General features: G+C 44.1%; 1 protein-coding gene across 1 annotated transcript in view; it reads left to right on the top strand.

Moving 5' to 3' along the window:
* dct (dopachrome tautomerase) overlaps positions 1-23659 on the top strand; it is a 61704-nt gene that overhangs the window by 19039 nt on the left and 19006 nt on the right. Inside the window, exons 3-7 of the mRNA XM_085998562.1 lie at positions 3368-3468; positions 4696-4862; positions 5698-5877; positions 17345-17483; positions 21661-21862. Coding sequence (XP_085854688.1) covers positions 3368-3468; positions 4696-4862; positions 5698-5877; positions 17345-17483; positions 21661-21862 — 789 coding nt within the window. The remainder of the gene's footprint in view (positions 1-3367; positions 3469-4695; positions 4863-5697; positions 5878-17344; positions 17484-21660; positions 21863-23659) is intronic.

Below are 23659 nucleotides of genomic sequence, written 5' to 3'. Positions count from 1 at the left end.
TGGCACTCGGTGGCGGGGCTGCTCAGGAGGCCGGGGACAGCAATGGGGGCAGGTGGCCAGCTGCAAAAATGGCTGCCCGGCACCTCGTATTTAATTAGTGCTGCCCCGGCCACAAGTAGGCCCCCTCTGACCCCATCAGACATAGCATCCAGCGATAAGTCAGGGGGCGCTACCGAAGATCGCGAGCGGGGCGCTGCGCACGCCGATGATGTCATCGCCGGCGGCGCAGCGTCGCAGGGCACTAATGATTACCACTGCCGCTCATCTCCCACTGACTTTCGCAGGAGATGTTGGCGGCGCCGCGCTCAGGCACTAGTTGCTTTGTGCCCTGTTAGCACCCTCTTAGGAGGCACAAAGCAACCAAATTTTTCCCCCTATGTTTTTTACTCATTTTCCTAATTTGCATATTTCTTCCTCCACCTCCCTTCCACTATTAGGTGGTCTGTAGACTATACCTATTAGTGTGATTGATCCCTTTATTATCTTTTATCTCTATGGATTCTGTTTTTGTCTTGCTGATAGCTGCGTCATTTTTTTCTACTGCCTTTATGTTATCCCTAATAAGTACAGCTACTCCACCCCCACCTTTTTCCCTCTCTATCTTTTCTGAGTATGTTATATCCTGCAATGTTTAATTCCCAGTCCTGATTTTTCTGTAGACATGTCTCAGTAATCCCTACTATGTCTGGTTCCTCGCAATGCATGATTGCCTCCAGCTCCCCTGTTTTATTACAGACACTCTGTGCATTGCTGTACATACAGTTTAACTCATTTTTAATAAGACATCCTCTCACTTTATGTTTAACCATCTTTTTAGACTCCTGTTCTATAATTCTATTTATTCCCTTGCCATCAATGTCCTCCCTTACTTTATTCTTTCCTATGCTCTCTTTTCCTGTTTTGTTTATAATTAGATTGGTTATGTTTCTTGTAGATCGCCCCCCACCATCTTACTAGTTTAAAGCATTTGCCACCTCCTTATTTACCCTTTCCGCTAGGACACGGGTCGCATCCCGGTTCAGGTGGAGCCTGTCCTATCGGTACAGCTCCTTCCTGTCCCAGAACTGGTGTTGGTGTCCCATGAAAAAGAACCCCTCTTTCCCACACCCGTCCTTCAGCCATGTATTAATTCTTCTGATCTGTCTGCTCCTATGCCAATTTGCACGTGGCTCGGGCAATAATCCAGAGATTATTACTCTCGATGTCCTACTTTTTAATTTAGAGCCAAGCTCCTGATACTCTTTCAGCAGGACCTCCTCCCCATTCCTACCTATGTCATTTGTTCCAACATGGATCACAACAACTGGATTTACCCCTTCCCTTTCCAAGTTCCTCTCCAGCCGCCGTGAGATATCCCTTCAGGACACACTTCAGGATTCTCATTTTTGGCTGCAGAGGACGCTATCTATCCCCTCTATCACTACCACATTTCTATTCTGCTCTTCTCCCCTCCTTAGACAGCCTTCTGAGCCACGGTGCCTTGGTCTGCATTGTGGCTGTCCTCCCTGCAGTCTTTCTCCTTGTCCTCACAGGTATCAAGTACTTTGTACCTGTTGGACAGGACCAGTGTCTGCGGGACCTCCTTCTCAGCCTCTCCTAAATCCCTGCTATCTGGCTCCCTGGCAGTCACATCCTCCCCTTCTTGAACCTGTGCTTTCCTCTGGGGTGTGACTGCATTCTGGATAAAACTGTCCAGAAATTCCTCCTCCTCCCTTGTGTGTTGGAGTGTCTCCAACTTGCACTCCAGCTCAATGACTCTGAGCCAGAGAGATTCGAGATAGAGACATCTCCTGCAGCCTTGTTCACTTGGGACAGTCTCACTGTCCACAAACTCCCACATACTGCAGTCCAGACACACAACCTGCCCTGCCATATCTTAGTCTAGCTATATTTTATTTATTTAATTAGTTAAAGTCTTTATTCAACAATTATTTAGTTATATTAATTAATTTAACTAGTTAAGCTATAAATTTAATACAGTACTTTGTAGTTTCCTGCACCTAGTTTAAACCACTGTCCTAGGTAAGAGAGAAAATAGAACCTTAATACTCACCAACCAATCAACTATCTGCTGTCCTGTGATGTCACTCTTTGTTTTGTAGAAATTGTCGAAGGATTGGCCGCCGCTGATACCACCTCCAATTGGGTGCATGCTAGATGCAAGTCTCTTGATATATAAAAAATTAATGCAGGGAACTCTCTTTTAACTGGCACCTAAATATCCGGAAATCTCTCTTAACCGGCAAAATTCAGGAGTAGGTTCAGGTAAGTTTTACTATATATTAGTGGCTGTGTAACCGGGGTTCCTGGATCTGTGGCTGTGTAACCGGGGTTCCTGCACCTGTGGCCGTGCAACAGGGACTCCTGGATCTGTGGCCGTATAACCCGGACTCCTGCACGAGTGCCGTGTAACCGGGGCTCCTGCACCTGTAGCCGTGTACGGGGCTCTCGCACCTTGGTAAGTATACCTCGCTGTAATCCGGACTTTTTGATCAACCGGCACCACGCCAGTCCCATCGGTGCCGGATAAAAAAGAGTTTCCTGTACATTAAAAGTCACATTAGTTTGTGCTTCTTTTAATCCTTGTTTATTTCATCTAAGGTTATAAGATGTATATGCCGTTTCATTTTCTAATCGTTATTAGAATAGAGATATTAAACTGGTTAATAAAACTGATTTATCAATTATATAATTCAACTTAAATGTTATATTTGTCACAAGAATATAACCCGACAGAAAGCTCTTTGTAGAAAAAGAAACCACATTTTTATATTACAGCTGGGATAACATACAACCAGAATTCTCATATATCGTTTCAAAATATTCCTATCAGTACTGGCTAATTTTCCAGAGCTGTTACCAACTCCAATAGCAATCTGTGATTATGTAGAGAGAGCCAAGATTAGTTTTGTTTACTGTTCAATTCAATCCTTCATCTTTCATGCATTTTTTGTTAAATTGGGCTAACATTAAAAACATTGTTATGTTCATTTTTACGGCACACTTGCCATTTTAGAAGGCTAGTTTTGATAGTATAACTGAAAACTAATGAATGCAGTCACAATTTTTTCTCACATGCCCTAGATAATGTAAAATCCATCTTCAACAAGGATCTTTCAAGGTTAGATTTTTGTTAAAGAAGTATTCTTTTCCTTGGCCTTGCAAAGCATACCATAAAAGTCAAAATGATCATTTTTGCATATACATGGAACTCTCATTGAATATTTTTCTGAGACTGATGACAATTGTGGGTACAACTGGCAAATTTTGGATTGACTACCAGTCACAATAGTAATTTACTAATTTTCATTTTCATTTGATAAATTTAGTGTAATACGTTTCTTCATCTTTTTCCTTATTCTTGCAGGACCCGGGCGTACATTTAAAGCCATTGATTTTTCTCACCAAGGTCCAGCTTTCCTTACCTGGCATCGATACCACTTAATGTTGCTGGAGAGAGATCTACAGGTTAGACAGTGCTTTAATTAATGTGCTGAATTGTTTTAATTTACAAATGGGTTTAATAGTTGGGGAAATAGAAAGTTATAAAAGAAAGAGGGGAGGGTGGGCTTGTGCACAGAAAAGAGTGTTACACTTAATAACCCCCTCCCCATTTGGGGATTCTTAATCTGCCTCATTTTGTATCACCAGTCCAAACTGTTTATAAATTATTGTTGCTCTTGTGACCCATTTCCTCATGTCTTTCATCCAAATACCGTTTCAATTTGGTTAAAGAGAATGTTTTGTAATTAAGTCAGTCATAGAGTCATAATGGCACAGAAGGAGGCCATTCGGCCTATCGAGTCTATGCCAGCTCTCTGCAGAGCAATCCAGTCAGTCCCATTCCCCCGCTCTATCCCCGTAGCCCTGCAAGTTTATTTCCCTCAAGTGCCTATCCAGTCTCCCCTTGAAAACATTGAGTGTTTCCGCTTCCACTACTTCCATTGGCAGCGAATTCCAGGTCATCACCACTTGCTGCGTAAAAAGGTTTTTCCTCACATCCCCCCTGTATCTCTTGCCCAGAACCTTAAATCTGTGTCCCCTAGTCCTTGTACCATCAACTAGTGGGGAATAGCCTTTCCCCATCTAGCCTATCCAAACCCGTCATAATCTTGTACACCTCTATCAAATCACCCCTCAACCTCCTTTGCTCTAATGAAAACAAATCCAGCTTCTCCAACCTGTCCTTGTAGCTAAGATCCCCCATCCCTGGAACCATTCTGGTAAATCTCCTCTGCACCCTCTCAAGTGCCTTCCCATCCCTCCTAAAGTGTGGTGACCAGAACTGGACACAATACTCCAGTTGTGGCCTAACCAGTGCTTTATAAAGGTTCAGCATAACTTCTCTACTTTTGTACTCAATACCTCTATTTATGAAGCCCAAGATCCCATATGCTTTGCTAACCACTCTCTCAATATGTCCTGCCACCTTCTTAGCCAAATGTGGTGAAGAGCTCCTCCAAAGTAATTTTTCTTTTTTGATCTAGTGTCCATGACTTCAACATATTAGCCCAGCTGAGATTGGGAATTTGCTTTATGGGAAATTGCAGACAGAGGTTATCTCTTATCATTTCATGGCACAGTATGCTTAAACACAAATATGCTACACCACTGAACCACTCATTATTCTGTACATTTGAGTGGACCTACTGAATATTTTCAACACTGAAGTTTAATCCAAGTTCTCTCTATCAGAAACTCATAGGAAATGAATCATTTGCACTTCCATACTGGAATTTTGCCACAGGAAGAAATGACTGTGATGTATGCACAGATCCTTTGTTGGGATCTATGCGCCTTGATGACCCAGCATTAATAAATCAGAGCTCCAGGTTCGCACGCTGGGAGATTGTATGCAACAGGTTAGTAATTAAATACTACAGATTGCTTTTGAGTTCTGAATTAAACATTAATGCAAATCTTACATTACAACATTTCAAAAAAACTTCATTGGCTGTAAAGCACTTTGGGATGTCCTGAAGTGGTGAAAAGTGCTTTATAAATGCAAGCTATCTGTAAGTCGATTACCATTCAGAATATTTTTTGCTTGATTGCCTTTCTGATGCTATTCATTCCTTCTATCCACAATCCCATCTTGAATGGGATGCAGACTTGTTCTATGAATCCAATTGTCCACATAACTTCTCAGCCAGACCAAATTCATATGCTACAGGGTAAATTCACAGATCCTGCACTCCCATTGTGGAGCTATGCTGTAAGGGAGTGGGGGGTCGGAGATTGCATTATAACACTGTAATACTGATTCTCTGATTCATGCTCCTTTTGAGCACAGCTCCCCAGTGGGAGTGAATTTTACTGTAACTTCCTTTAAAGCATTCTTTTCAAACTACAGTATGCAGTGATTATTATTGTAATAAACAAATGGATTCAGTCACTTAGTGCAATAATGGGAGTCAATTTCCTTTTGAGTTATAGATCCAAGACCAATATTGATCAAAAATGACTAGCTCTGTAGATTAGATACTATAATCAAAGGAAAATCTAGATTTATCCTCTTCTCAGTCTGTCACCTTATTTTTACATTGATGTCCCTAAAAGGATTAACAAGCTAGAAACTGTACATTGTGCAGTACTAATCACATAGTTATTATAACCAACACTGATGTAAAGATTGTCTCATTGCCATTATAATTTCTAATATTCAATTTTATTGTGATTTTCATGTAAAATTTGTAGTTTGGATGATTATAACCACTTGGTCACCCTCTGCAATGGAACAAATGAAGGTCCAATCAGGAGAGGCTTCATGGAAAAGGGTAACGTATGGCTGCCAACCATGGAGGATGTCCGTCGTTGCATGTCTATTAAAGAATTTGATACCCCACCTTATTTCTGGAATTCTAGCTTCAGCTTCAGGTAAGTATGTTTAAACTTGCACTTGAAGAGGAAAATTAGTATTAATTTGTTTTACAATACTTAATGAAAGAACTTTATGGAAATAGAAATGTTTAAGGAAAGCTGAAGGTACTCGAGAGTTTATCATGCACCTCACTAAATGACAATCCAAAGAATACCCACAGACATTCCAGGCAAATGTGATCTCTGAACATTTCCGGGGGTTAAATTGGGCCACGTAGCGCCTGTTTTTTAGGCGCTAAATAAGACTCCGAGATGCGCATGCACACTTCCGACGGGAAGTGTCTCACCTCCTGACTCCCCAAAGCCTTTCCACCATCTACAAAGCACAAGTAAGGAGTGTGATGGAATACTCTCCATTTGCCTGGATGAGTGCAGCTCCAACAACACTCAAGAAGCTCAACACCATATGAGTGACTGTTGTATGCCATTTGGCTGCATGAGATTTAATTCTGTCACCAGGTTGCTGGGAGGTTCCCCTCGCTCCATCTCCCACCGCCAGCAGCTCTGCAACTCCAGAGATCTCTAGGGCCTCCTCCTCTGCTGGAGTCAAATTTGTGAATATTGGAGGGCCAACTCTGGTTCTCCACCTCTCCCTGGTGTTGTGGGCTCTCTTCTCCTGCAAGGAGGGAAAGAAGAGAATTTTGAGTGAGAGTGATGGAATGAGTGTAAGGAATGGATGGGCTACATGTGTAGAGGGTGCCTATGTTGGAGTGGCGTGACATTGCCAAATGGCCTCTTTCTGTGGTGTTACTTGCTATAATTGCATTAGGATGAGGGTGAGTGTCAGTGGTGGTTAGTCAGATGGGGGAAAACAAAAGTGGCAGACAGAGAAATCAAGGGTTTAAATCAAACATGGCCACAGTAAATAATAATTCTAAAAGATCTAAGAGCATTAAAAAACAAGCCTGAAGGCTTTGTGTCTTAATGCGAGGAGCATTCATAATAAGCTGGATGAATTAGCTGCGCAAATAAAGGTAAACGAATATGATATGATTGGGATTACGGAAACATGGCTCCAGGGTGGCCAAGGCTGGGAACTCAACATCCAGGGGTATTCAATATTCAGGAAAGATAGGCAAAAAGGAAAAGGAGGTGGGGTAGCATTGCTGGTTAAAGAGGGGATTAACACAATTGTAAGGAAGGATATTAGCTCTGATGATGTGGAATCTGTATGGGTAGAACTGAGAAATACCAAGGGGCAGAAAACGTTAGTGGGAGTGGTACATAGACCTTCAAACAGTAATGTGGAGGTCGGGGATGGCATTAAAAGGGAAATTAAAGAAGCATGCAATAAGGGCACAGTAGTTATCATGGGTGACTTTAATCTACAGATAGATTGGGCTAACCAAATTAGTAACAATTCTGTGGAGGAGGAATTCCTGGAGTGTATACAGGATGGTTTCCTGGACCAATATGTCGAGGAACCAACTAGAGATCAGGCCATCTTAGACTGGGTATTATGTAATGAGAAAGGATTAATTAGCGGTCTTGTTGTGCGAGGCCCCTTGGGTCGGAGCGATCATAATATGATAGAATTCTTCATTAATATGGAGAGTGAAGTAGTTGACTCAGAGACTAGGGTCCTGAATTTAAATAAAGGAAACTATGATGGTATGAGGCGCAAGTTGGGTAGGATTGATTGGGGAATGTCACTCAAAGGGTTGACGGTGGATAGGCAATGGCAAACATTCAAAGATCACATGGATGAACTACAGAATTTGTTCATCTCAGTTTGGCATTAAAATAAAACAAAAAAGGTGACTCAACAGTGGCTAACAAGGGAAATTAGGGATAACAAAAGATCCAAGGAGAGGACATATAAATTGGCCAGAAAAAGCAGTAAACCTGAGGATTGGGAGCAGTTTAGGATCCAACAAAGGAGGACAAAGGGATTAATTAAGAGGGGGAAAATAGCGTATGAGAGTAAGCTTGCAGGCAACATAAAAACTGACTGTAAAAGCTTTTATAGATATGTGAAGAGAAAAGGATTTGTGAAGTCAAGTATAGGTCCCTTGCAGTCAGAATCAGGGGAAATTATAATGGGGAATTTATAATGGGGAACAAAGAAATGGGTGACCAATTAATTCTGTCTTCACAAAGGAGGACACAAATAACCTCCCAGAGATATCGGGGAACATAGGGTCTGATGAAAGGGAGGAACTGATAGAAATCAGTATTTGTAGGGAAATGGTGTTAGAGAAATTGACGGGATTGAAGGCCAATAAATCCCCAGGGCCTGATAATCTACATCCTAGGGTACTTAAGGAAGTGGCCCTAGAAATAGTTGATGCTTTGCTAATCATCTTCCAACATTCGATAGACGCTGGAACAATACCCATGGATTGGCGGGTAGCTAATGTTACCCCACTGTTCAAAAAAGGTGGTAGAGAGAAAACGGGGAATTACAGACCAGTAAGCCTGACATCGGTTGTGGGGAAAATGCTAGAGTCCATTATAAAAGATGTAATAGCAGAGCACTTGGAAAACAGTGACCAGATTGGACAAAGTCAACATGGACTTACAAAAGGTAAATCGTGCTTGACTAATCTACTGGATTTTTTTGAGGATGTAACTGGCAAAATAGATATGGGAGAACCAGTGGATGTGGTGTATTTGGACTTTCAAAAGGCTTTCGATAAGGTCCTGCATAAGAGATTAGCGTGTAAAGTTAAGGCACATGGGATTGGGGGCAAGGTATTGACTTGGATAGAGAACTGGTTGGCAGAAAGAAAGCAAAGAATTGGAATAAACGGCTCTTTTTCCGAGTGGCAGGCAGTGACTAGTGGGGTGCTGCAGGGATCGGTCCTTGGACCCCAGCTATTCACAATATATATTAATGATCTGGATGAGGGAACTAGATGTAATATCTCCAAGTTTGCAGACGACACAAAGCTGGGTGGGTGTGTGTGCTGTGAGGAAGATGCCGAGAAACTCCAGTATGATTTGGACAGGTTGGGTGATTGGGCAGAAGCATGGCAGATGCAATATAATGTGGATAAATGCGATCTTATCCACTTTGGTATCAAAAACAAGAAAGCAGATTATTATCTGAATGGCAATAGATTGGGAGAAGGGGAAGTGCAACGAGACCTGGATGCCCTTGTGCACCAGTCGCTGAAGGTAAGCATGCAGATGCAGCAGGCGGTTAAGAAGGCAAATGGTATGTTGGCCTTTGTAGCAAGAGGGTTTGAGTACAGGAGCAAGGATATCTTGCTGCAGTTGTACAGGGCCTTGGTGAGACCACATCTTGAGTATTGTGTGCAGTTTTGGTCGCCTTATCTGAGGAAGGATGTTCTTGCCATGGAAGGAGTGCAGCAAAGATTCACCAGGCTGATACCTGGGATGGCAGGAATGATGTATGAGGAGAGATTGGGTTGATTGGGCTTGTACTCGCTGGAGTTTAGAAGAATGAGAGGGGATCTCATTGAAACTTATAAAATTCTGACAGGACTAGACGCAGGAAGGATGTTCCCGATGGTCGGGGAGTCCAGAACCAGGGGTCACAGTCTAAGGATAAGGGGTAAGCCATTTAGGACAGAGATGAGGAGGAATTTCTTCACCCAGAGAGTGGTGAACCGGTGGAATTCTCTACCACAGAAGGCAGTAGAGGCCAATTCATTAAATATATTCAAGAGGGAGTTGGATATATTTCTTAAGGCTGAAGGGATCACGGGATATGGGGACAAAGCAGACAGGGTACTGAATTTGGATGATCAGCCATGATCGCATTGAATGGCGGAGCAGGCTCGAGGGGCCAAATGGCCTACTCCTGCTCCTATCTTCTATGTTTCTATGATATGAGTAGGTGCATAGACAGAGAGGGGTGGGTGAACCTGCAAGGGAGGTTGGTGTGAGGAATCACACAGAATCACACAGAATCCCCCACAGTGCAGATAGAGGCCATTTCGGCCCATCGAGCCTGCACCGACACATATCCCACCCTATCCCCGTAACCCCACGTATTTAATCCCCTAACACTAAGGGTCAATTTATCATAGCCAAATCAACCTAACCCGCACATCTTTGGACTGTGGGAGGAAACCGGAGCACCCGGAGGAAACCCACGCAGACACAGGGAGAATGTGCAAACTCCACACAGACAGTCGCCCGAGGCCGGATTTGAACCCGGGCCCCTGGCGCTGTGAGGCAACAGTGCTAACCACTATGCCACCGTGCAGGAGTAGGCTTGGGAAGGCAGAGTGATGGGGTTGGTGTGACACGCACATCAGGATGTAGGTGAGTGTGACATTGTACTCGCCTTTCCTGACTTCATGAGATCGTTGAATCATTTGCGGCACAGTATCCACCTCTGCATCACCACATCCCCGCTGTTGACCTCCTCTGCGATCGCTAGCCATGCCCTCTTAGTGTCTCAGGCTGGTCTTTTTCGGCCATCCACACGGAAGAGGACCTCCCTGCATGCTCTTACTCCCTGGACCAGCACTTCCAGGGAAGCATCTGGGAATCGTGGCACTGCCGCCTGTCTTTGTAGCTCCATGACCCACGGAATTCTCAATCTTATTCAGCAGTGTAGCTTTTCAATGCACCTTGAACACTCCTACAGCAACCTTCAAATGAAATGTGTGCAAGGCTGCTTTACATAGCCGCACTGAAAACGAGTCATCGGTGATGTCATCAGATCCGCTCCATTTAATTGGGCCGGGAAACCCGCATGACTCTTTCAATTGGTGCAATGGAGTTAAACGCGCAGTGCAGAACACGTTGTTGAAATCTTCGGGATGGCGACCTGCTACATGGCCTGCATGCTCCCAAGGTAAAATTTCTGGCCAATGTCTCTCCTTTTCTCTACCTCTTGCATCAAGGCCGCCAGCGCATTGTCAGAAAACTTTGGATCACGTTCTCTCGTAGGTTGAGCCACCTTGACAAAATTCTTCAAAATCAATTCGCTCCTGACACCACTTCCAGCAGCCACAATGCACCTCCCCTTTAAGTCTACCTTTACCTAGCACTAGCCACTCATGATTTCGGGCCCCTTGCTAATGCGTGCAGCCAATGAACAGCAATGATAGTGCTGCAATCATGGAAATCAGCAGGCAGCGCAATGAATGGGTGCAAGTTAATCGTACACCATGATCCCCACACCATTTTTGTTATCTTAATTAACCCCCTCCACATCAAACACTGTAAATAATTGCTTTCACCAATTTATGTTAAGCTTTTCTTGGAACTGCTTTTGAGATACTTTATTGTACATCTGGTTGAATACAAGATCAGACCTAGACAAAACCCAAAAGTACATGGTAGCAGCGATTTACTGATCGTGCATAAGCCCAACCAAAAATTGCACCTGCCCAACAGATGGGAGTTGAAGTTAACTTACTGAAATCGGCATTAATGGGGCGATAATGGGCTCATAATGGTGTCGGTAGATTTACCGCCCTGTTAACGTGGCAATCAGCCCACTACCACTTTTTCAGGGGCCTACCTCTGGGTCCTTTGTGGCATCCGATATTGTGCCAACCTTAATCTGACAAGCTACATCGAGACACCCATTTGGTGCCCGCAGCTTACTGGAATGGGCAGGCTGCCAGCATGCTCTGCCGATTGGTCGCCCATAAGTTAAAATTGAGCCCATAGTGCTCTGACCTTGTGCGTATTTCCGGGGTCAAACTAACTTTAATATGCTGATTGAGATGGCTGTATGGAAAGCATTTGTGATTGATAAGCTTGCCCATTGGTGGATGGGGAAGAATGTGCCACTACAGGATTACAGCATCTTAAAGGGGCAGCCCTGTTGATTTCTTAAAATAGCAACTTGGGACTCATGGCAAAAATGAGTGTCTGGGCAGAATGTGGGAAGCCAGGGAATGGCCCATTGTTTGAATAGGGCTACAGAGATTCCTCTAGAGAAAGCGAGACAGAGGAGTGAGCACTGTAGTCTCCTAAAATGACCAGAGCAGAGAGGATGGGTGAAGGTAACTATTAGTATTAATGCCCCTCCAACATATTGCATTGGAAACAATGCTGAAAAACGTTTAATGATTTAACCAACATAGGAGAACCCACCAGAATCTTCCATTAATGCAGTGGACCAATTACATATGGCACTGTAACTACCTCCCATTCACACTGTCTTAAAGTACTTCCATAGGAACAGGAGTAGGCCATTCAGCCCCTTGAGCCTACTCTGCCATTCAATTAGATCATGGCTGATCTGTATCTTAACTCCAGTTACCAGCTTTGATTCCATATCCCTTAATATCACTTATCTAACAAAAGTCCATCAATCTCAGTTTATAAATTTTCAATTGACCTAGCCTCAACAGCTTTTTGGAGGAGAGCATTCCAGATTTATATACCAATATTTGTGTGAAGAAGTGCTTCCTAACATCAACCCTGAATGGTCTAGCTCCAATTTTAAGATTATGCCCCCCTTGTTCTGGATTCGCCCACCAAAGGAAATCATTTCTCTCTATCTACCCTATCATATCCTTTAATCATCTTAAACACCTCAATTAAACACATATTCAAGGGAATACAAGCCTAGTCTACATAACCTGTCCTCATAATTTAACCCTCTAAGCTCTGGCAGCATTCTGATGAATGTGCTGCAAGGCCAATATATCCTTCCTGAGTTACAAAGCCCAGAACTGATTGAAGTACTCTAGATGCTGTCTAACCAGAGCACTCTTCTCCTCCATAATTCCTAGTATTTAGACAGTACTTTGAAATATCTCAGGTCCAAACCTCACACTTCCCCACATTGAACTCCATCTGCCACAGTTTTGCCCACTCACTTAATCTATCAATGTCCCTTTGCAACGTCCTGCTCCCAGCTACATGACTTACTGTGCCAACTAACTTAGTGTCATCAGCAAATTTGGATGTATGGCTCTCTATTCCTTCATTTAAGTTATTCATAAATATAGTGAAAAGCTGAGGCACCAGTATAGATCCTGAGGGGCACACTAGTCACATCTGAGTACATACCCATTGGGCTGGATTTTGCCGGGTCCCACTGGCACGGTGCGGGGGGGGGGGGGGGCGACCCAGGAGATGGTGGGAAACCCGGAAGGCCGGGTTTCCTGCCACGCTGTGGAGTTTTAACTCCACAGCGTGCATGCGACTTCAGGGGTGGGTTACCTGCCTGGAACTCAGCCTGATTAACAGGCTGGCTTCTTGTCACGCGGGGAACTCGGAGGATGAGGCCACAGCAACAGGTAAGTGCTGGGCCCAGGATGGTGGGGCGGGGGTGGGGGTTGTCCAAGCCCAGAGGGGATCCGATCCTGGGTGGGGGGGGGGGTCCGAACCCCGATCCCGGCCGGGGGGGGGTGGTGGGGGATGGGTGCCAGGCTGATAATGGGGGAGCTTGGGGGGGCCAGGAGGAAGCATTCCTGCTCTTCCCGGCCCACAAGGATTGCTCCCCGAGGCTGAGGCCGCCTCGTTGCAGCCACTGGGAATCCCGAGCCCCCGGGATCCCCACCCGTCGGCAGTAAAACCTGCAAAGCAGGTTAAAGTAGAGACTTCAGGCCTCATTATAATATGTAAATTGCCAACCCTCCTCTTGGCAGCGGGTTGGCAGCCCGCACACCCCCCCCCCACCCCCCCGAGTGAAAGGTGAAAGTAGGTGGGTTGGAGGCGAGTTGGGGTCGGGGTTCACATTTTTTCAGCTTTCACTCCCCCCCCACGCCTCCAACCCACCTGTTCTTACCTCTCAAAATTCCGGCCATTATCTCTACTTTCTGTTTACTACCCATGTCAAAAGGTTGTCTCCAATTTTATGTGCTTTCATTTTTGCCAAGAGTCTCTTGTGTGGAACCTTATTGAATGCCTTCTGGAAGTCCATATAAATAACATCGACTAACAGGTCTATGATTTCATGGTTTACCACTTCCACCCTTCTTACATAATGGAGTGACTTTGGCAATTTTCCAATCCAAGGGGAAAATTCCTCAATTAACGCAAGAGAGTTTTCAATCTAACCATGAGTATCTATGATGCAGCTGGGTAACCCTTATCACCCCTAACCTTTACCTGGAAGTGTTCTTTCACTCACATCCTTGCATGCAATCAGCGCAAAAGAAGCCTGTTTTGTAGTTTGTAATTGTAGTTAAATACTAATATGTATCTCATCACACCCACTATAGGTGCATGAGGACAGTTGGATTTTGCTGCATGTCATCTTGACAGTTGGAATTGATCATTTCTTCTGCTCTGCTTACAGAAGACTGCGCACAATAACAGAGAAAGAAAGAGGGAAAGACTTGCATTTATATAGCGCCTTTCACGACCACCGGTTGTCCCAAAGCGCTTTACAGCCAATGAAGTACTTTTTTTTTTAAGTGTAGTCACTGTTGTAATGTAGAGAGAGAGAACATTTGCAAGGGCAGGAACCCTTGCCTTGCAATATCTAACCCTGTATGCCTTCAAAAGCTTGGGAAGGAAGTCATGGGGGTATGGAAATGTAGGAAGGAAATGAAGAATTAGAAACTGTGAAAGTAGCAGAAATTTGTCACGCATCCTGCCTCCAGCTCAGAGTTTGTGGCAGGTTTCTGGTGTTCTTCCTTCTCACCCTTATTTTTTTATTCACTTACTGTCAGCAGGTTATTGGTGAGTAAGTGCTGCTTGATAGCACTGTCGACGACACCTTTCATCACTTTGCTGATGATTGAGAGTAGGCTGATTTCCTTCCCTAAAGGACATTAGTAAACCAGATGGATTTTTACAACAATCCAATAGTTTCATGGTCACCATTACTGATACTAGCTTTTTATTCCAGATTTATTTAATTAACTGAATTTAAATTCCCCAACTCCCATGGTGGGATTTGTACTTGCTTCTCTGAAATGAATGCAAACTATAACACTCAGTACTTTGGGAATTCTGCCACTATTAAATTACACAGCCCTTTCATGCTGCAGTCGATTGTCCACAGGGAAGGAGATAAAGTTTCTCACTTGCATTGGTCACTTGATGTACACATCTGCGGCTAACTTATGTTGCTGATTCCACATTGGCAGCCTATAATAACGCTGAAGCATGAAATGTGATGGTTGTGTGATGTTAACAACAATTGACAATACCATGGCTGTGGACGAATTTGGCTGAAGGCCTGTTTGGATAATATGACATAAATCTCACAGCATCCCTTGTAAATCACAGCCTTTTCAGGCACTGTTCCTCTAACAAATGGAGGTACATGCACCTCTGCTATAGATTGTGTTGTGGGAGTACCAACAGGTGCTTGGCATTCCTCTCTTGGTTTTCTTCTTCTTCCAAAGAGTACAGGCTCCTAGAAACCTAAGTAACAACAGAAAAAAAGAAGAAAATGGTGCAGAAATGACTTGAAAATTGTTCAAGGTATCTTCTTACTGGACCCTTTAGATAGCTCTTTATGTACATGTCAGTCCCTAGCAACCCTGGATACCCATTTTACTCACATGGCTAGATCTCTCACTGTTATTCACGCAGGGACATTCAGAAATATCATGAATGTCAAAATAACATCATTGGAACTTAATTTAAATATTGAAATATTCAATATATTTCTGGCAGCAACTTCTTGCAGCTCAAATATCCCACCAGAAATGCATGCGAAGTGTAAAATGGGAAGAGATTTGGCATGATGGATCTCCACTCCCATTTTCCCATTTTCCAATCAGTAACTACTACCACTTGGTGTTGAACATGTGTATTAGCCATTGGAAAATCTATCCTCGTGTGTGTGTGTTGGGGAATGGCGGGGTGGTACAGTTGATGAATGGTGTCTATAAATAATGACCCCTAAAACCACAGCTTCAACAAAGAGCTTCATCAATGCATAGTGAAAAGTAAAATCTTCCCTGAAGATCTTTATAGAAAGAGGTATTGAGGCATTGTAATATGTACAGAACTGAGAACCAGGTGTACCTGAATTGATTTCTGAATGATCAGTGGAATTTGATGTGGTTTTACGTGCTTGGTATCATTTGCAAAAACCAGAAACAGTATATTAATATTGAATCCTTTGATGCTAGTTCAGTGCTCAAAGGGGTAAAGTATCATTAATGTGGTTCTGAAATGCTTGTTTTAAGTCTGCTTCCGATTGTGCTCCACGAAGATAAGATTTTTCTGAATATACAGGAATAAATATCATATAGTAAAACAGTTATGTTGTAATGAATCTTGAATATTAAATCATTTCAGTTTGATGACCAGCTGAGGGAAAGGATTAAAGTTGAAGTGATGAAAGTAAAAGGAATTATTAGTGAGTGAGGGCTAGGTTACTTAGATTAGAATTCCGGCAACTCCAGCTAAATTGCTAGCCCCTAGACTTCTGCACAATGCTTTATTCAGAAAGACTAAGGCCTAGAAATTCACTGGCGCCCCGCCAGCCTCGCCAGGGCGCCGGAAGTAGCGCCCCGGAAGAAGTCGCGGCCACCCGCCGCAAATTCAGTTTGCGCACCCCAGAGGGAAGTGCAGCGCTACTCGAGGCGCCCCGCATCCCTCTTGGGGCTGCAACTGAAGTTCGCAGCGCAACGTGCCGCAGCGCCACACGCTGCAGCACGGCGTGCTGTGGTACTGTAGGCCTTCCTCCCCTTCTTAAAGGGGAGGGGCCTGCTGCAGCGCGCTCGAAGAGCGCGAGTGCCGGCAAAGGAGCCCGGCACCGAGGAGAAGTGCCGGGCTCTTGGGACACAGCTGGCACTCTGCGGGGGGGGGGGGCTCAGGAGGCCGGGGATGGCGGCACGGAGAGGTGCTGGCAGACGGCCAGCAAAAAAAATGGCCGCCCCGCACCTCAGCGCCTCTACCGCCGCAGGTAGGCCCCCCTGAACCGGTCGCAAATTGCGACCGGCGTTAAAGGGGGGGCGCTACCAAATTTCGCGATCGGGGCAGTAGCGGGGCGCTGCACACACCGATGATGTCATCGGTAGCGGCACAGCGCTAATGGCTAGTGCCGCCATTAGCATCCCGCTAAATTTAGCAGGAGGCGTGGCCAGTGGCATAAAACCCATTAAGTGCCCTCTTTGGGTGCTAACGGGTGGCGCAGCCCACTGAATTTCTAGGCCTAAGTCTCAAATTCTTTCAATAAAATTTGCACAGGAATGCTTTTAGAGACTGGCAAAATATTAATATCTTCTTACTCAGAGCTCACTTTAAACCCCATGTACTATATTATTGGTTAGGCGCATTGTAGGAATTCAATTAATGCCATGATGTAAATTTCTTATGATAGGAATGAAAAGCTGCATGCTGCTTGAAACCAATTTTCAAGGTTTGATTTGCAAAACTAAGACCTACTGTGCCACTGCAATTTTGTAATGTGGGACCCATTGTCTTACGCAGACCTTTTTCCTCTTCTCCCCCTTCATTAATGAGATGAAAACGAATTCCTGAGGAAACTCGCCCATTTTAAATCGCTCATTTAAGCACTCCTCGAGTTAGTGGAAATTCCTGCTGCGTATAGATTTGTCAGACTTTGCATAGATGCGTGATACTGTGACTAATAACCTGGTTTTTCTTTCAGAAATGCCCTTGAGGGATTTGATACACCAGAAAGTGAAACTGGCACTGGTGGAATGCAGAGCCTTCATAACCTTGTCCATTCTTTTTTGAATGGAACAAGTGCTCTTGCACACTCGGCAGCAAACGATCCACTTTTTGTGGTATGTATTTACCTCACCTAAAATGATTGAACTGCTCTGACCACCCTACCATAACTCCGTCAGTTACCATATGATTCCTGCTTTGCCAATGACAACAAATGTCCTGCTGTAACAACAGAAAATGCTGGAAAAACTCAGCAGGCCAGGCAACATCCATGGAGAGAAATTAGAGTCGACGCTTCGGGTCTAACCTTTTTTCAAAACTGGAAAGGAAATGAAATAGATCGAAAGGCAGGGGTGGGACTGTGTCCTGCTGTGTTCAGTTATTTGATGCAGGGATTAAATGGATCACTTCACAGTGCATGATTTTTCTCCCTTAAGGGTGTATCCTCAGTGCACTTGTATTATGCTGTTACTTGTTTAATGGTTGTAATATTGTTTGTCACTTTTACCACATTACTATAGGAGTGCTGTAAACTTGCCGCTGTGTCCTTAAGTTACAAAACTTTAAGGTATGCATGTGAGAATTGAAATGGTAGGAGATTAATTTGACTGAAGAGAATTGCAGTTTTTCAAAATAGAATCAAGTACACCTGTATGAAGGATAGAAAAAAGAGATGGGTTAACTAAGAATGTTTATGATCCATGAGTTACAAACAAATCGTAATTTGTTCTCATCTGTGCACACATCTGCATTTGTGAACTTTTTTATGATCCATAACATTTAAGTGGAAAAAAAGAATACAGTTAAATGATCTCTGCATGATTTGCCTAGCATAGAATATTCACACTGTTCACTGTGGCCAGTCTAAAGCATGTGTAAGCTTCATTTAAATATTAAAATGTGTTGAGATACATTTAAATGAAGCCTTCTCTTTTCCCATCTGGAGTGGGCATTCTGGAAGCTCCATGTGTGAATGAACTCTTTTTTTTATTTCCAGTTTTCCGGTACCTATGTAGTGCTGGTTTTTAAAAAAATGTATATTTAGACTCATGTAGAGAATATTTATGTTGAAACAAAAAAACAAAAATCTAAAAGTAATTGAAATATTTACAAGACCAACTACACAGGAAGAGCTTTAAAGGTGGTCATAGAAAGGGGCCCTTGCAATACAAACAGGACATCCAAGTGTAATCTACAGAGCCCTGCGACAGTAGCCAAGTCACGTTGATAGGGATTGATTTCAAAGATCCCAAATATAATATTTCATTCTGGAAGTGGTATAAGACAAAAGGCACCAGAACCAGACCAGCCATATCTGTCATTATGTCACCAACATATCTGAAGGCCTGGCACACCCACCTGGCACTGACTGAGGACAACTGCCTTTGCAGATTCTGGGTTAGTAGGGAGCCAATGGAAGAGTTGTCCCATCTGCTGCAAGGAGGCAGTCAAGGTCATGAGCATCACTTCCTTCCAGGTGAACCTAGGGATCACCTGCAGTACTATCTAATGTGTTGCTCACACATGTCAAACAGGTGAATTATGCAATGGTAAGCATTTTCATCTATTTTTCCATTGAATAGTATCAAAGCTGCCCGAATTCATCACATATAACAGCCATATGGCTGTCCAGGAAGTAGTTTCCTGTTCCTCCTCTGCCCCTACCACTTGCTCCTCTACAGCTATCTCCTCCAACTCACTAACTATTCTTTAAGATGTGTACAGTGGTGCTGGTGCTTAAAAATGCTGGTGAAAGTATCATGGGATGCTGTGAGTTGCTGTTTATTTCTGGGCTACTGACAGGTCCTTCTGCCAGGGCTACAATGGCAAAATTCCACCTTCAGGATATACCTTCAATCAAAGCTGATATTACAAGATAATGGAGGAGATTTCGAGGCCTCCCATCCTATAGAAATGAGGTGGTAGCGTCTCAAAAAAGCTGGGGAATGACTGACAGTCCTGTTCCTGCTGATGGTGTTGCTGTACCTATCTTAACCAGGGCCTACTGCTGGGCAGCGGGACCGCCTGCCTGAGTCAGGCAGTAGGCCCTTTGAATATGCAAATCAGGGTCCTGTGATGTACGTAGGACCCCGATTGCCATTTTAGGTCAGTACTCCCAGTATCATCTGGTGGGACAGTTGAAGAGGAGCCCAGCAGGTAAGATTTTATTTACTTTTGTGGGGCTGTAGGGAGCAGGAGTGCTCATGGGCTCTCCCCCTGTACTTCCCTTTCTCTGAGCTGAGTCAGCCTCCGGGCCTCCCGATATTGCACTGCCCCAGAGCCATCGGGATGCCCCAGGGTACCTGTTTTCCAAGCACAGCCAACCAGCTGTATGGTAATGATGCCCAGCCCACAAAATAGACCATGCCTCCTGTTGGGACTATTAGGTGGCCGGCTGCCTGAATACCACTTGGGGGCAAAATCCACCTCATTGTGTATGATGGTTGTGTTTAACCTGTTTGTAGTTTGCAGTTGAAGTTTAATTTTACCTCAAGTGTAAGATTGGGATTGTGGCCTCTGGTGTAAGAACATTTGTATCCAAACAGGCAGATAATATTCTGTTGCATTGTTAAATTTGCAGTTGCTTCCATTTTCAGGTGTTACAGACATAAAAAAAAGTATTGGAGCAGTCCTAAGTCATTGTTCAAATGTTATACATGTCCTGCCTCTGGGGTAGGGGTCATTTTCTGAGATTACATTGGGAACCTCGCACACTGGCAGTGTATATTGGAAAATCGAGGATGCCCATGATTCTCTGTCCACAATGATAGCTTGAACTTGGAAAATCTATGCCCCACTCTAACCTGATTCAGTTTTATTCCTTCTGTCATTGGGAGAAGTTACATTGCATTGTGACTTATGAAATGTGCTTTTAATCATTCATGATTGCTGCCTCATCTTTGTCAAGAACATCCAGTGTTAGGGCATGACGAATAAAGGATTCAAGATTGGCAATGGCTAATTATTGAGGACAAGCAGGATCTGAATATTTTATAACCACTTCCAGCGTAAATCTGCAAAATTAGATCTAATGTTCCTCTCCCCTCCCACAAACACACACCTCTCCAAAAAGGATTAGATGGACAGTAGAATTCTACTTCTTGCATTCTCAGCCTTTTCATCTGCTGTAGTGAAAGCTAGCATGGGTCACAACCACAACCCAAAACTGTGATTTTGAATCAGCTCATTTTCTACTGTTGGAGGCAGTTGAACTAGCATGTGGCAGTTTAGAATCAATCGGCTTCAGCTTGTTGGTTTTAGCACAGAATGATTTGTTAGCAGAGCTACCCCAAGACTTGTTCGTTGACACTGAACACTTCAGGGCTGGATTTTCTCGGCAGTTCAGTAGGACTCCTGCTGTAACTCAAGTGGGAGTCCGGCAAAACTGCTCAAAAAACAGCTGGTACCCAGATACTTAATTGGGAAATCCCAGTTGGCCTTCACAGAATCACAGAAACCCCACAGTGCAGATAGAGGCCATTTCGGCCCATCGAGCCTGCACCGACGCATATCCCACCCGATCCCCGTAACCCCTACACCAACACATATCCCACCCTATCCCCGTAACCCCACGTATTTAATCCCCCTAACACTAAGGGTCAATTTATCATAGCCAATCAACCTAACCCACACATCTTTGGACTGTGGGAGGAAACCGGAGCACCCGGAGGAAATCCACGCAAACACGGGGAGAATGTGCAAACTCCACACAGACAGTCGCCCGAGGCCGGATTCGAACCCGGGTCCCTGGTGCTGTGAGGCAACAGTGCTAACCACTATGCCACCGTGCTGCCACCGTAAGGGGCAGAGCCTCTGCCTGTCCCTGACAATGCCAGTCAAGTCAGAAGGAGCAGGGCCAAGGCCTCTCTACACTGGGCAATGTTCCCTGGCTCATAAGAAACTCAATATAAGACTGGAGGCCAGTACACCGGGTCAGATGGCTTGATGCTAAATTGCATTTTGATAATGTTCAAAAGTGTAGTGCAAGTCACAGCTGGGCAGCCTACAGCTTAACTTGGAACTTATCAACTGCTGTTTACAGTCTACAGCGACTGGTTTCAGACTGGTAGTACAGCATAGCTGCAGCCTAAAATGTATGATGCAACTACCTAGCACTATTCCAAACTGCATTCTAATTTATATGCTAAATAAAATGTCTATGGTTTTTGCTATTTGTCCTTGATTTTTTTGCCTAGGCACCTGATTTTCAAGCTTGTTTGTTGACAGGTATAGTGAAGGCAACCTTATAATTGGAAGAATTATTCACTCTTATCTACCTTTTCATTGTAACAGGTGCTGCATGCCTTTACTGATGCTGTTTTTGATGAGTGGATGAAACAAAATAGTCCTTCAATCAGCGCATGGCCTGAGGAGATGGCACCTATTGGGCACAACAGGCAGTTTAACATGGTGCCATTTTTCCCACCTGTGACCAATGAGCAGTTATTTGTATCTTCAAGTGAGCTTGGCTACTCATATGCAATTGAACTACCAGGTAGGTTTAAAAAGTAATTTTTCCCCATGATTTCATTATACTTCCAGCCAAGAGAAAATTACTCTTTTTTTATTTATTTGTTCACGGAATGTGGGCGTCGTTGGCAAGGCCAGCATTTATTGCCCATCCCTAATTGCAATTGAGAAGGTGGTGGTGAGCCACCTTCTTGAACCGTTGCAGTCCGTGTGGTGATACTTCTTTGTAGTGGTTTGGTACAACTCAGGGGGCAGTTACTGTGGCTACATATAGGCCAGACCGGGTAAGGAGAGCAGATTTCCTTCCCTAAAGGACATAAGTGAACCAGATGGGTTTTTACAACAATCCAGTAGTTTCATGGTCACCATACTAGCTTTTTATTCCAGATTTATTTAATTAACTGAACTTAAATACGCAGCTGCCGTGGTGAGAATTTGAACTCATGTCTCCAGATCATTAGTCAAGGCCTCTGGATTATGAGTCCAGTATTATGTTACTGTTCCCTATAACGACGTATAACCATTATGCTACCGTTCCCTGCTCTGTGACATTCTCCATACTAAGTCATTATTGACCAGCAGGGGACATAATTCAAATAGAAGACAAATTATTAGGCCCCGATATTTACAGGGAGACGGGGAGGGAGCGGGGGCGACTGTCAGTCGCCGGGAAACCCGGAAATACGGGAAAGGCGGAGGTCCTGCCGAATTTAATGGCAGGACCTCATTTAGAACATAAGAACATAAGAAATAGGAGCAGGAGTAGGCCAATCGGCCCCTCGAGCCTGCTCCACCATTCAATAAGATCATGGCTGATCTGATCCTAACCGCCAATCCACTATCACAGAACCATCTCCTGAATCTAACAGAATTAGACACACGAAATAGGAGCAGGATCAGGCTACACGGCCCCTGGGTCCGCTCCGCTACCCACAGGGCCATGTCCGATCCGAACCTAGACTCATGTCCAAATTCCTGCCCGCTCCCCGTAACCCTTAATTCCCTTTACTTCTAGGAAACTGTCTATTTCTGTTTTAAATTTATGTAATGATGTAGCTTCTACAGCTTTTTGGGGCAGCATATTCCATGGACCTACCACCCTCTGAGTGAAGTAGTTCCTCCTCATCTCAGTTTTGAAAGAGCAGCCCCTTATTCTAAGACTATGCCCCCTAGTTCTAGTTTCACCCATCATCGGGAACATCCTCCCCACATCCACCCGATCCAACCCCTTCACAATCTTATATGTTTCAATAAGATCGCCTCTCATTCTTCTGAACTCCAATGAGTAGAGTCCCAATCTACTCAACCTCTCCTCATATGTCCATCCCCTCATCCCCGGGATTAACCGAGTGAACCTTCTTTGTACTGACTCGAGAGCAAGTATGTCTTTTCTTAAGTATGGACACCAAAACTGTATGCAGTATTCCAGGTGCGGTCTCACCAATACCTTGTACAGCTGAAGCAATACCTCCCTATTTTTATATTCTATCCCCCTAGCAATGAAAGCCAACATTCCATTGGCCTTCTTAATCACTTGCTGCACCTGCATACTAACCTTTTGAGTTTCGTGCACCAGGACCCCCAGATCCTTTTGTACTTCAGTACTTTCCAGTTTCTTGCCATTAAGATAATAGCTTGCTCTATGATTTTTCCTGCCAAAGTGCATAACCTCACACTTTCCAGTATTGTATTCCATCTGCCAAATCTCTGCCCACTTACTTAGCCTGTCTATGTCCCCTTGCAGGTTTTTTATGTCCTCCTCACTCACTACTTTCCCTCCCATCTTAGTATCATCTGCAAACTTTGATATGTTACACTCGGT

Source organism: Somniosus microcephalus, chromosome 10 (assembly GCF_052327205.1).
Source record: "Somniosus microcephalus isolate GS21.2 chromosome 10, FLI_Smic_1.0, whole genome shotgun sequence".
Lineage (NCBI taxonomy): Eukaryota > Metazoa > Chordata > Chondrichthyes > Squaliformes > Somniosidae > Somniosus > Somniosus microcephalus.
Note: the sequence above shows the minus strand (reverse complement) of the source record. Positions and strands in the feature narration are given on the sequence as shown.